Source organism: Trachypithecus francoisi, unplaced genomic scaffold (genome assembly GCF_009764315.1).
Source record: "Trachypithecus francoisi isolate TF-2019V2 unplaced genomic scaffold, Tfra_2.0 Lachesis_group1, whole genome shotgun sequence".
NCBI classification, from domain to species: Eukaryota; Metazoa; Chordata; class Mammalia; order Primates; family Cercopithecidae; genus Trachypithecus; species Trachypithecus francoisi.
The window spans coordinates 176,464,755-176,478,159 of record NW_022681454.1 but is presented as its reverse complement, the minus strand read 5'-3'; the positions used below and the strand labels follow the sequence as shown (position 1 = coordinate 176,478,159).

General features: G+C 37.3%; 1 protein-coding gene across 1 annotated transcript in view; it reads right to left on the bottom strand.

The window, feature by feature from the left end:
• Window positions 1-13,159, bottom strand: part of TENM3 (teneurin transmembrane protein 3) — a 117,574-nt gene extending 104,415 nt beyond the window's left edge. The window contains exons 1-2 of the mRNA XM_033215751.1: window positions 12,897-13,159; window positions 6,229-6,414 (exon numbers count right to left, since the gene is read on the bottom strand). Of these exons, the coding sequence (XP_033071642.1) occupies window positions 6,229-6,414; window positions 12,897-13,143 (433 nt within the window). The 5' untranslated portion in view covers window positions 13,144-13,159. The remainder of the gene's footprint in view (window positions 1-6,228; window positions 6,415-12,896) is intronic.
• Window positions 13,160-13,405: the final 246 nt, after the last annotated feature.

The following is a 13,405-nucleotide window of genomic DNA, read 5'->3' as shown; positions in this document are numbered from 1 at the left end:
CAACTCTGTGCTTGAGACATTACTAGAAGAAAAATACATCAATATCCTCCACCTTTCTTTCATCATCACGATTTTAAAAAACAGCGCTCGGCTGGGTACGGTGGCTCATGCTTATAATCCCAGCACCTTGGGAGGCTGAGGCGGGTGGATTGCTTGTGTCCTGGAGTGTGAGACCAGCCTGCCTGGGCAACATGAAGAAACCCCTTCTCTACAAAAATACAAAAAATTAGCCAGGTGTGGTGGCACACTCCTACGGTCCCAGCTATTCGGGAGGTTGAGGTGGGAGGACCACTTGAGCTCGGGAGGCAGAGACTGCAGTGAGCCATGCCTGTGTCACTGTGGTCCAGCCTGGGCAACTGAGTGAGACCCTTCTCAAAAATAAAAGAATAAATGAAAATTAAACAAAAAAAAATAAAACCAACTCTCAAACCGTTAACCCAAACATATAAATATCTCGTTAAACAATGTCCATTATGAGACTAGGTTATATTTTATAATAATAAAATGGAAATGTCATTAAGTCTTTAAAGTAAATTTCCTGGACAGGAGTTTTGTTCTGCTGTCCCTGTTTTTGAATGTTGGCACCTAAAACATTTTCTGGGTTGTGCTTTGTCTCATTTATACTTCATAACAAAATTAAAACTTGAATTTATTGAACACGATTTGCTAAATGCTTTACATTCTAGTATTCCATTTAATTCTAACAATCCCATGAAGTACATAATACTCACATTTCATATAAAACAGGTTAAATGACTTGCCCAAGGTCACTCAGTGGTAAGGAAAGAATTCCAATTCCCAAAGCTCTTAAACATTACAGTATTCTGCTTCAAAATCTCATATATGTACTATTACAGCCATTTTACATTTGGGAAAAAACTCAACTGAGGCTGAGAACAGTTAAGATACAAGTTCAAAGACGGGCGTGGTGGCTCATGCCTGTAATCCCAGCACTTTGCGAGGCCGAGGTGGGCGGATCACCTGAGGTCAGGAGTTCGAGACCAGACTGGCCAACACGGTGAAACCCCATCTCTACTAAAAAAACACAAAAATTAGCTGGGTGTGGTGGCGGGCGCCTGTAACCCCAGCTACTTGGGAGGCTGAGGCAGGAGAATCACTTGAACCCAGGAGGCGGAGTTTGCAGTGAGCCGAGACCGCGCCATTGCACTCCAGCCTGGGTGACAGAGTGAGATTCCATCTCAAAAAACAAAACAAAACAAAACAAAACAAAACAAAACAAAACAAAACACCAGTTATAGTGAATAAATTGTAAAACTGACTTATAAACATTTCATTTAAAATATCAAAGCCCATACCTTTTCTATTTATGTTACCCTGAGTTTTGTAAGAAATCGTTCTTAGTATCACAGAAGAGATGGTCAGTAATTGCTTACTGGACAAATAAATGAATTAATTAACAAATAAAAACTAAGCGAGGCATGCAAAGTAGAGCATCCCACAAAACGAACCCCAAGTGATCTGAAAAAGTGAAGATGGTTTCTTGCTATGTTTCAATGCCACAGGAAAAGCAAAAACAAAAGTTAAATGACATAGAGATAAAAAGAGAACCCATGTTTAAATCTAGTAGTTTTCCAAATAAAGCAGAAATTATCAACAGTGAAAAAATCCTAGAACTGCAAGAGACCTCGAGGGGTCCTTCAAATAGGGCTACTACACAAGAGACTTGATCTTTTAGGATAATGGATGGAGAGAAGTTAAAAAAAAACTCCCATTCTAAAAATACTCCTTAAGCTAACAAAAAGAACTGACAAAACCTCCAGTGTTTCACACCTAAGTAATCATAGTATTAAGCTTTAACAATACTATGATTACTTGGGAGGTTCCCAAATTTCTTGAGTAGCATGTTCCAGGATTTAAACATGCTTTCTGACCCGAGGTTCTTCATCACATCTAACAAACATTTATACAATATAAACCCATATTCTCCACTTCTGTCTCCTGGATAAATGGAAAATGCCAATCAGCCTCCAGAAGACAACTTGCCTGTCTACAGAGAGCTGAGCCTTCTTTCCCTTCACAACAACCCTCCATAGTAGATAACAATCAAATACATTATTCAGTCATTTCCCTGCTGTGATCTCGATCTCATCTACAGCCTCCAATTCTCTGGGATACAAATGAATGACTTCTGGGGTAAATCTCTTCCACAAATACCAAAAAGAATAGTTCTTGTGAAAGTGATAGGTTAGCAGTTGTCAAAATTTGGTATTTAGTATTTATCATTGCCCAGGTTATTTACTTCATATATAATTGGCCTGGATGGAAACTAATATTGGCCATAGATGGAAAATTCCCATAGGAGATTTTCTCTCTTTTTCTAAGCAAGAAGAAGCCCAATTTCTCTGACCTACCTCAACTCTCACATTACAGAACTGCTTAAGTTTTCCATAGAGATAGCCAGATAATATTCTTATTGTGTCAACTATTATTTAAAAAACATTTCATTACATTTAATATATTTTTAACTTGTCTCTGAATTCTCTAAATATTTTTACATCTTTCCTGCCTCATGAAAAACAATGGCAGCACATGAATAGAATCCTTTGAAGCTTATATGGAATGGTCACATATAAAAGAGAGTATTTTTGTAGTGGAGCATCTGTATCAGTGCTATTACTATGAAATCATTTTAGCAGTAAGTACTGGTGCTTATTTGATGTGGTTTAATCATGTAACTTCTCTTTCTCTTTATTTATTAAAGGGTCTTATAATCATGAATGCCTTACGGGGAGGAAAGGAGAATATCTATTTTAATCACAATATTGTTAAAAGTAGATTTCTCCTTGTATCATTTTCCATCTGCATGCATCACTAATCAAAGGGAAACCCAAGAAAGGAGGACTTGGGACGACGAACCTGCAGACGAATATGTCTAATTTGCTGAACACACGATTCATAATGAGAGGAAAATATGAATACTCTAACAAAAATATCAGAATGGAATCCTTTCAGGTAGATAGGGCATTCAGTGAACACTTCAAATTCATAGGCTGTTTTACTCTCAAAATGCCTATGGTTTTCATGAAAGCATGGACAGAGTTTATGAAGACAGTAAGATGACTAGCTTTCTAGTGGGAACTTTTGTTTGCTTCTGTTTACTTTCTCCTCCATTTCTCTTGCAATTAACCTCTCTGTTTGGTATTCAATGAGATGGCACATAATATGGAGAAAGAAAACAATCTTGCTGATTTATGAGCATTCTTTCATCAAGTGGCAGCTTCTTTCAGCCAGATGCATAAGAGTTGAAATGGAGAGAAAATGCAAGAACAGTAACCATCCCAGGTGAGAAAACACACCAGTTTCCTGGGTGTTTAATCTGTGGCTCACAAATGGCCTCTTAGGGCCACTTAGGGCCCCAACCCCCTAACCAGGAAACTATGGTGGGCATATACACAGCTAGTAAGGAAACAGGGGAAAGGCAATTGGATCTCTGTATGCCAAAATTGGAAATAACTCATCTTATTAGTATAAAAGAGCAGAAAATGCTTTAAAGGCACTCTGCATCTTTTAAAAGGTTCACATCTAAGATTTATTTTTAAATGAAGCAGGTCCCTTATTTCCCACACTGCTACTCATATGGAGTATAAAAGCAACAGAATCAATGAAAATAATAGAAAATGGAATTGTTAAGAACTATTGCAGGGTTTATTAAATTGTAATACAAAGACCCACTGCTAACAAAAATCCTGTTTGTTCCTAAACAACTAGGAATTTGTTCAAGAACAGTTCATCTACGGGAAACTATTATCCGTGTAATAATACCAAGGCCACTGAGAACAACACTAAAATGATCTGGTGAATAACTATTGGTTGGTAAGTTAAATCTGCCTATGGATAACTTTTTGGTACACTTCCTGGTTTTCAAAGCTATACACATGAGTTTGCTGTACTTCCTAAGATACATACAGTCAGATCATAACTTTTCTCCCTCAGCGAGACTCAATTCACTTCTTCTGATTGGGTATCGGGTGGTGGAGTCACAAAGAATGAGGGAATATGATCAGAGGTATAGTTTTCCCGCCCTGCCTCTGGTATATAGGCATTCTGGCACCTGGGACATGGAGCTGTTTGGTTATAGAGGTAATGCATTGTCCCTTGTATGGTCACAAAAGGATACACAAATCCTGCTCATCAATTTTTTTCTGCCTTAATGTAGTTCACATGAACAACCTCCGCCACTGCCCCAGAAGGCCTCTCTTTGGGAGGGGAAGGCCACATCAGTGGGTACGAGCCCTGTGCAAGTGCTATGACTGTGGGCACCTGTTGTTGATTTCAGCAGAAACTATACATGTTTCCCCAGCTGTAGGCAGGAAGCTCCAATTCAACAAGCGAAGCTCCAAGGATGCTGTGCAATTAAGAGCTAACAGCGGGTCTGATTCGCAGGATTTTGGCGGGCTGTCCCTTGGCTGGCATCTGGAAATGTGGATGTCCCCTACACTGATAAGGTTATTTTGTCCACACCCACTCTTCTTAGGAGAGTTGGGATTTTGGTGGTTGTGGCAGACAGAGGATACCTCCTAGAACAGCCCCAGTAAAAACCTTAGACTCTAAGTCAGGGAATTCCAATCTTTAGGCTTCCCTGGGCCACCACGGAAGAATAAAAATCGTCTTGGACCACACATAACATACATTAACACTAACAATAGCTGATGAGCTAAAAAACTGCAAAAAAAAAATCTCTGTTTTAAGAAGGTTTATGAATTTGTGTTGGGCCTCATTCAAAGCTGTCCTGGGCTGCATACGGCCCACAGGCCACAGGCTGGACAAGTTTGCTCTAAGTCTCGAACAGGCTTCCCTGGGCAGAAATACTGCACACGTTATGGATTCATTTCGCTGCTGGGAAAAGGAGCATGCTACACGTGACCTCTCCCGGTGGGAGAGAAGGAAGGTGGGAAGGCTGTGCATGGATTTCTGCAGATTCTGCAGGATAGGTCTTTTTTTCTTTCTGGTTGTGACACGTTACAGCCATGATACAACTACCTCTGGGTTCTGAGTTCTTCTTGAAGATCACCAGCGTGGGGGTGTGGTGAGACCCTTGAAACAGATGTCAAGGATGGCAATAAGACTAGAAAAAACCTTCCATGAAGTTTATAACAACACACTTGTGACACTTGATAAGACGTATGTGATTTCAATTTTCCCATGACAAAGTTCCTGGCTACCCAAAAAAGCAAAAAAGCGAAGTACATAATACTCACAGATACATCAGAAGAAGAAATCTTTAAAAGATATTGACACTCCCCACAACAGATTTATCAACTTTCACCCTAGGAATGTAAAACAATGTGGAGAAATACTATACCACCAATTCTGAAATTTTGGTAGGACTGTGCCATTTATAACTAATATTGTATACTTTCACTGAAGTGATGTAGAAATTTATTACATACTTTTGTTGTATTTTTAAAATTAGACATTTTAATTTTAGTGACAAATGGTAAAAGCAATGACACTGAGTATCTTGAAAATATGACATATATATTTTGGATACTTTTGTATCTACGCTAAATATTGTTTATGTACTAGCTTTTGATTGTTTTATGTACTAGTTTGATTGTTTATGTACTAATTTTGATCTGAAACATCTATCTGATGGTTTTATTTAACCTATAGATGTTCACAAATGTCATCACATATGAAAAAGTGTTAACCATATAGGTTTGTTTAAAAGCAGTGAGATTTGTGCATTTTATTCTACTTTATTTCCTCATGATACCACAAAACGAAGTCATAAAAAAGTCAAACCTCTTTTGTAGAGACTCAAGATATGGGCAAGTACAATTCTGGAAACTACAGCAGCCAATAAGGCCATATATGTGAAAAAATTTTAAAGCATTTTTTTCTAAAGTGGAAAATCTGCTATTAAGAAATGCAATGACAATGACAATATGGAACATCAAGAAGCAAGATCTGATAAAACTTCACTTATAAATAAATCATTAAGTCTGTTTTATGTGAGTCCATTTATGTGGCCATCCCCAAAACCAATGAATAAAAGTTTAAACCTCATACTTGTGACAGCTGTTCTAAAAAGAACTGAATTGCCATCATAAAATGACAACCTATTTAAAAAATAACTTCGTGTTAAGAAAGACAAGTAAAAAATAATGCAAAGAACAGGCTTTTTCCAAGTTGAAAACAGCCGACTATGGGGGCTCTTCTCTGGGAGGAGGGGGACAGATAGACACAGACGTGCAGTGAGCCTACCAATAGTGCAGTGCTCTCCATTCCAGCCCTGGCTGCATTCACACTTGCCATCCTTGCAGGTTCCATGCTCGGCACAGCGGGGATGGCAGGCTCTCTGATTACACGCTGGGCCCGTCCAGCCTTCTTCACAGCGACACGTCCCCCCCATGCAAACGCCGTGTGAGCCACAGTCCACGGAACATATTTCTGTGTGGGAGGAAGAGGAAGCAAGACAGGAGAGAAGGGTAGCGGGAGGGAGAAGGGGAATTAATAAGCAGCGCTCCATCTTCCACTCACATTTGTTCAAGTGAAACACAAAATCATCAAAAAGAAATCAAAAGTATTTGTATGCTAAGTAAATTTCAGCACTGACTACTACGAAATTATCAGTGGTGGAACTCTACATCTTTAGTCATCGTTTACTTTTACATGCTGCTCTAATCACGCATAAAATACACATGACAATTGCTAGAAATAATTTCTTTATATATATAATACTTTATATAGAAAACATTACATATATGGAGAGTAGTCATGTTTATATACATCTATCACCAAGAAAACAGGTCCCCATATCCCCACCCCCAAATTAATGAAATATTTCAGCATCTCAGGTATCTAACAGGACTTGGGGTTCATACATAAGGTAAGAATTTGAAAAGGGGTTATTTCTAATGCCACATTTAAATGTTTTAAATATTCAAAAGCTTTCACTAAGAGGAATCTACTTTGGTAAGTAAATTAGCTTGCTTCTGACACAGACATGTATGTAAAAGGAAACTGTTTTTCCTATTCAGTAAATTTGTACTGTTGACAGATACAAATTTCTTAGTCCACAGTACAAAACCAGTTTAATAATACATATAATTGACTCTCCTTTGAAAAACAAAGTTTTTCAATTCCTAGAATTACTGAAAAGAGCACAAGTTACCACATGACTTCAAATGTTATACCAGGTTAGCTCTTTAAAAAGAATTCAGATGTGTAAGAAAAATTTTTTAAGCTCTCTTAAAAGCTTTCTTTAACTAGTTCCAATTGAGAGACAGGGGGAGGGAAAGGTAAAAGAAACTTTGAAGGTTATTTCATTTTTACTCTTTACATATAAGGTTAAAGTTAGCTATAGTTTTTTGGGGTAATACCCCTGAAATTCTAAGACTGTTGATTAGTTTTTGTTTTCTTGCAAAAATAAAGCACTGAACAATAAAAACCTAAAATCATTTCTAACAAACAGAAAACGTACTAAACCTTTTTTTGGTTAAAAAATAGTAGCTGTTTATGCAGTCACATGTTCTGTTTTTCCCATTCATTCCCCAAATAACATTGCTCAGACACGTGATTCTCTATCTCACAGGCTAACTTTAAACACCTTATCAAGGCACTATGAGAGTTGTAATATTTTTTATAAACAACACCCAGGATTATTAACTGGAAGAGGGTAGCACACAGGTTTTTTCAGGCAATATTTTCTATCTCCTTTGAATTAAATTTTTGATTAAGAGATCCAAGATAGTTTGATTAACTTCAGAGCAACATAATATCAACCCAGCTCCAGAAGTGAGAGGTTTCTTTCTGAGGTCCCCTTTTTATTCAATCTAATCAATTTTTCATTAGGGTGATGGTGTTTATCAGCATTTAGCACACTAGCTTTGAGCAAGGTGCGTCAATCTTTGTAATGAACTTATTAATTAGAGTTAATTTAATTGAAGTGGAATTGAAGGGCTAATTAATGAACAAACTGCTGATGAAGATAGAGGAAAGCCCTGTTGCTTTCAAACCTATAAACTTGCAGATGGAAATAATTCATTTATTCTCTTTTAGCAGCTTAACCAAATGTTTCTTCCGGTGTAAAGTCTACTCTCTTATTGAATTTAGATATGTGAAGGTCATTTCCACAACAACAGAAGAGGTAGTGAGTAAAGTGTTTTCCTCTAGGATTCACTTAGAAATTCAGAATTATACTGCTTGTAAACTTTAAGCCACAAATGTAAAATAACAGTGCTTTTATAAGCTTTAAATGAGAACCGTGCAATAACCAGATAAATTTGAGGCACAGAAGACCAGATATTTTCACAGCATGACTGGAAGCATATTTGAGATCTTTACTATTAATTCTAAGTAAGTTTTCTGTCTTTCTGCAGCTAATAGCAAAGTTTCATAAAGATTTTTTCTATACTTATTATAATTACTTTCTTCAAAAATGGAGTATTGTATTCATTATGCTACTCTATTTATCGAGAGTTGAATACATGTGAAGTTTCTTTTTTGCGTTGAGGATATCAAGATGAATAGGATAAAGATCTCTGTTCTCTATGACTAAACAGTCATTTAGTACACAGGTAAAATTAGATTTTCAACTACCAAAATAATTACAGCAGCATGAAAAAAATTCAGTCTAAATACGTAAAAGAATGATATGTGATTTTTGGTAGCCAATTTAATCTTTTAATTAACATTTATATGTATATTTTCCAATTCATAGCAGTATCATTTTATTTAGAGGGCTGAATTAACTTTTGAGTTATTTAGTATCAGTTACAAACTACCCTTTATAAAATAATTCAGGTAATACACTATAATAACTTTATATGAAAAAAGGGGCTATTGTGCTTGTTCCTTTCCGACTTGGATAATTGTAGGAAGCAAATCTGAATGACAGTATTTCAAGCAAGTATTATTCTACAGCTAGTCTTAATATGCTGTTTTACTGATGGAGGCATAAGAGACCTGAACCAAGTAGCTTCACTATAGAAGTAATTATCTCTGTAACATTTAATTGGATACTTTTTGTGGAAAGGGTTTTTTAGTATAGGTAAAAACTCAACAGAAAACACTAAATGCTTATTTTATATGTAAATTATATGTAATTACAAAATATATTTTACGAATAGAGGACAAAACAAGTTAACGTGCTATTTAAAATAATACCACTCACTCATGCTGGATAAGTGTTGCTTGCTGGTAATATCCCTAAACCTCTTTAATAAGACATTCCAGGCCTTCCCTAATCCAGATCCCAATTTGTGTTTTTACTCTTATTTATTCTATACATGTTATTTGCTCTAGCAGATGTGAATTTTCTCACCAAAGTTTCCGGTTCCTCAAGTGAGCCAGAGGTGTATGGGCCAAAAGATGAGGAAGAGTGAATAAAACAGGAAGGAGGGGAAGAAGAGAAGGAGGGAGGGAGGGAGGGAGGGAGGAAGGAAGGAAGGAAGGAAGGAAGGAAGGAAGGAAGGAAGGAAGGAAAGAAGGGGAGATAAGAGAGGGAGGGAAGGAGGAAGAAAACTCATCTCATACAAAAATCAGAATGGGAAGGAGAAAGGATGAAAACTTGTCTCTCAGTAGTATATGAGTTCAACAGAAAATTTTCATGAATATTATCAATTAGCTGATAGGAAACATTTGTTATTCTGGGCTTCCAGGATTCAATTTGTAGGAGGTAAAGAGTAGCAGAGAAATCTGTCATGCTGATACTGACTCAGAGGGCAGCAGAGATGTCACCCAAGGTTCTCGAAAGGCCAGGAAACAGCAATTTGTAAAAATTACTAGCCTTTTTACTTCTTGCTAAAAATAAACATGTGAATTAGCTTCTCAGCACAATATTTCATGTCGTTTTATGCCATTTGATTGTACTAATAGAGGAAACAATTTGCATTTCATACATTTCACATTTGGGGAACCATGTCCAATCTACTTTAATGTGGAAGCTCCTCTGAATTGATGAGAAATTAAGTATGACAAACTATGATTAGCCTTTAGAATACTTCCACCATAGTGACTACTATCACCACCCTCTACTACCTCTATTAGTGGTTAACACTTACTGAGCACGTACTGTGTAAGGTGCTATTCTACGTGCTTTTCACGTACTAACTCATTTCAGCCTTACCTCAACTGTATAAAGTAGTCCTGTAATTATCTCCATTTCACATACAAAGAAACAGAGGCACAGAGATATTAAATAACTTGCCCAACGTCATATTGCTAGTGAATGGCCATCCAAAATTTGAACCCAGGCAGCTCAGCGTCTGAGTTCTTGTTCTCAGCCACTTACTGTTAAACAGGCTTAGAGAAGGGGGCAGGAGAGTAGATAGACCCCTTCACTGAAGCCAAGACTTATATTTAATCTAAGTGGGATGTTTTTATTCACTCTACACTGCTAGTAAAATTCATTTTCTTTCTCATTTCTTCTCCTTGTCCTTCTCTATAATCATCCTCTTCCTCCTCCACTTCTCTCTTCCCTGCTTCTCTTTCTCATTTTTCCTCTTCTTTTTTTTTGAGGCGGAGTCTCGCTCTGTCGCCCGGACTGGAGTGCAGTGGCCAGATCTCAGCTCACTGCAAGCTCCGCCTCCCGGGTTCCCGCCATTCTCCTGCCTCAGCCTCCCGAGTAGCTGGGACTACAGGCGCCCGCCACCTCGCCCGGCTAGTTTTTTTGTATTTTTAGTAGAGACGGGGTTTCACTGTGTTAGCCAGGATGGTCTCGATCTCCTGACCTCGTGATCCGCCTGTCTCGGCCTCCCAAAGTGCTGGGATTACGGGCTTGAGCCACCGCGCCCGGCCTTTTCCTCTTCTTTTGATGAACTGTGTAGTTTTGCTTAGTTTGAGTATCCAAACAGAATTCATCCTCTTTTCTATTTCTCACTTCTCTTCCATTGCCTCCCTACGTCCTGCCTCTTCAATCAGCCTCACCCTTTCCAACTTTCTTGCTTCATTCAGGGACATTAACATTAGCACCAATTATCCTTGCTTCATTTTTACAGCTCTTCTCAACATGTGTCTCTACTGTGTCTTTTTCAGCAGGTCCTGTCTGCTTTTCCTTTCAAATGTCCCTCAGATTTATCTTTTTCATTTCTACTGACTCCAAACGAATTCATGATCTCATCACCTCACGCTTGTGGGAAAGTCCTCCAGCTTGTCTCTTCACCATCAAAGTCTCACAAATCATGCTCTCTGACTTTGGACAGTTTTCCAAAAACAATACTCTCATTGTCTTACTGGGCATATTACTGCTATTGGTAAATCCTCCATTGCCTGAAACTATCATTTCTAAACCGTACTCCCCATAATTAGGCCCAATCCAATTTTTTGCCTCCAAATACTTTTTCACTGTCCCTTGAATATAATGGTATTTCTCACAATTTCATCTTCGTTAATCTTTTATTTAAATTGCTTGAAACCAGAAGTGATTTGGATTTTAAACTTTTCCAGATGTTATAATATTTGCAGAATACATACCAGTGCAGCATCCCTAATCTGAAAAGACAAAATGTGAAATGCTGCAATGAGCATTTCCTTTGAGCATCATGTTGGTGCGCAAACACGTTTGATTTTTGGAGCATTTTGAATTTCAGATTAGGGATGTTCTATGGCAGTGATGGTGGTGGAAGCGATCTTTAGAATTTATTATCAGCCAAGCTTTGTATTAAGTATGTGATATACATTATTCCAAGTAATTCCCACAGCATCTTTGTGAAGAGTGTCCCATGATTTTACAGATGAGTAAACTGAGGCATATAGCAATTTGCCTAAGGTCCCATAGCTCTTAAGGAATACAGATTGGATGTGAATCCACACATCTGATTTCACAGTCCATGCTCTTAAGTACTTTCTAATACTGTTCACCTGGCCAAAAATTATACCCTTGCCCAGGCTGCCACCATCGTTAAACAGAGAATGGTAATCCAAGTCTCCTTGAAAACTTCGAAGACTCATTCAGAATCACTCCTCTGAATGTCCACTGAATTCAGCATAATATTCCATGTAACACTCAATACAATATCAAACTAGAATATATTGATTTAGAATTATTTCATATGTATTCATCTCATCTCCCTAATTAAACTGTAATCTTCCACACTAGAATGGCATCTTCTCAAACTGGAACTTAGGAGTCATGGAATGAGCTCGTGGCCTGCAACCAACATTTGAAAAAAAATAAAATAGGCTTGAAAAAAAAACAGCATGTATCACTTTGTAGAATGTTTATTTCAATTATGTGAGGATGTGCATGCACACTTACACTAGGTCATAATGCAAAAAAGTATTTAAGGTGATAGTTCAAGGTCAAAAAAATTAGAAAGCCATTGTTGTAGAGGGCAGACACGATTCGTTAGTCTTTTATTCTTACGGGGCCTATCACAATCCCACACAATACTCAATAACAACTTGGCTGACTGCATAAAATTACCTTATACCATTTCTATTATAACCTTATTATTATGATTAAAAACTCAGTGTGGAACCATTTATACATATCATAATATCTATACATGCATACTTTTTACTGTGATCATGTTTATCCTTATATTGTCAAATGATTTTTTAAAATTGAGGCTTCTCTGTTTATTAAGATAACGTGCTTAAATCCCCAAGCTATACTTAAGATTTTAGAGAGGTTAGTTTCGATTAGTAGTTCCATAAATTCAGAGTTAAGAAGACACGGTATCTTATGCAAATGAAAGCTTACTCCTCCCCATAATACTAAAGGGGAAATTTTAATGATAAATTGGCTAAGCATGGTTCCTTCTATTTTATAAGGCAACTACATATCATTACTTTTAATATTTATTTCCACAAAGAATCACTTTACTAAAATTTGTATTACGTTTAAAAAGAGGCTTTTAAAAATTAAAATATCATTTTTAGCTAATCAGTATGAAGCAACTTGATTGTACTGCATTTATTAACCTCACCATTTGAGCAGTCTGGGCCAGTCCAATTAGGGTCACATGTGCAGGAGCCACTTTCTTGAAGGTATGTTCCGTGACCAGAGCACTGGTCTGGACACATGGTCTTCAGTATTTCACAATTGCTACCTCCCCATCCTGGACTGCAATGACATTCCCCATGGATACACACACCATGATTAGAACACCCAGGGTCTAGACAGTCAGCTGGTGTAAAGAAAAGAACGATTTTATTAAATCCAGAAGATATCATAGTGCATGCAGAAAAAGAATTAAATCCTAATCTCATTTATATGAACACTTTGGATAATCAAATATTTATCTACCATTTTCAAGAACCTGTTTCTGAAAATGCAAAGAACTATAATACAATAAAGCATTAAGAACCAGGCTAGTGCCATTTAGGTAATTGAGACTCTTGCAAGGATTTGTAATTTTCCTGAATTACACACATAGACTCTTGAGGTTTCAGACTATTGCTCTCTGTTCTGCCTAATCACAGAGTAGTAAGTATT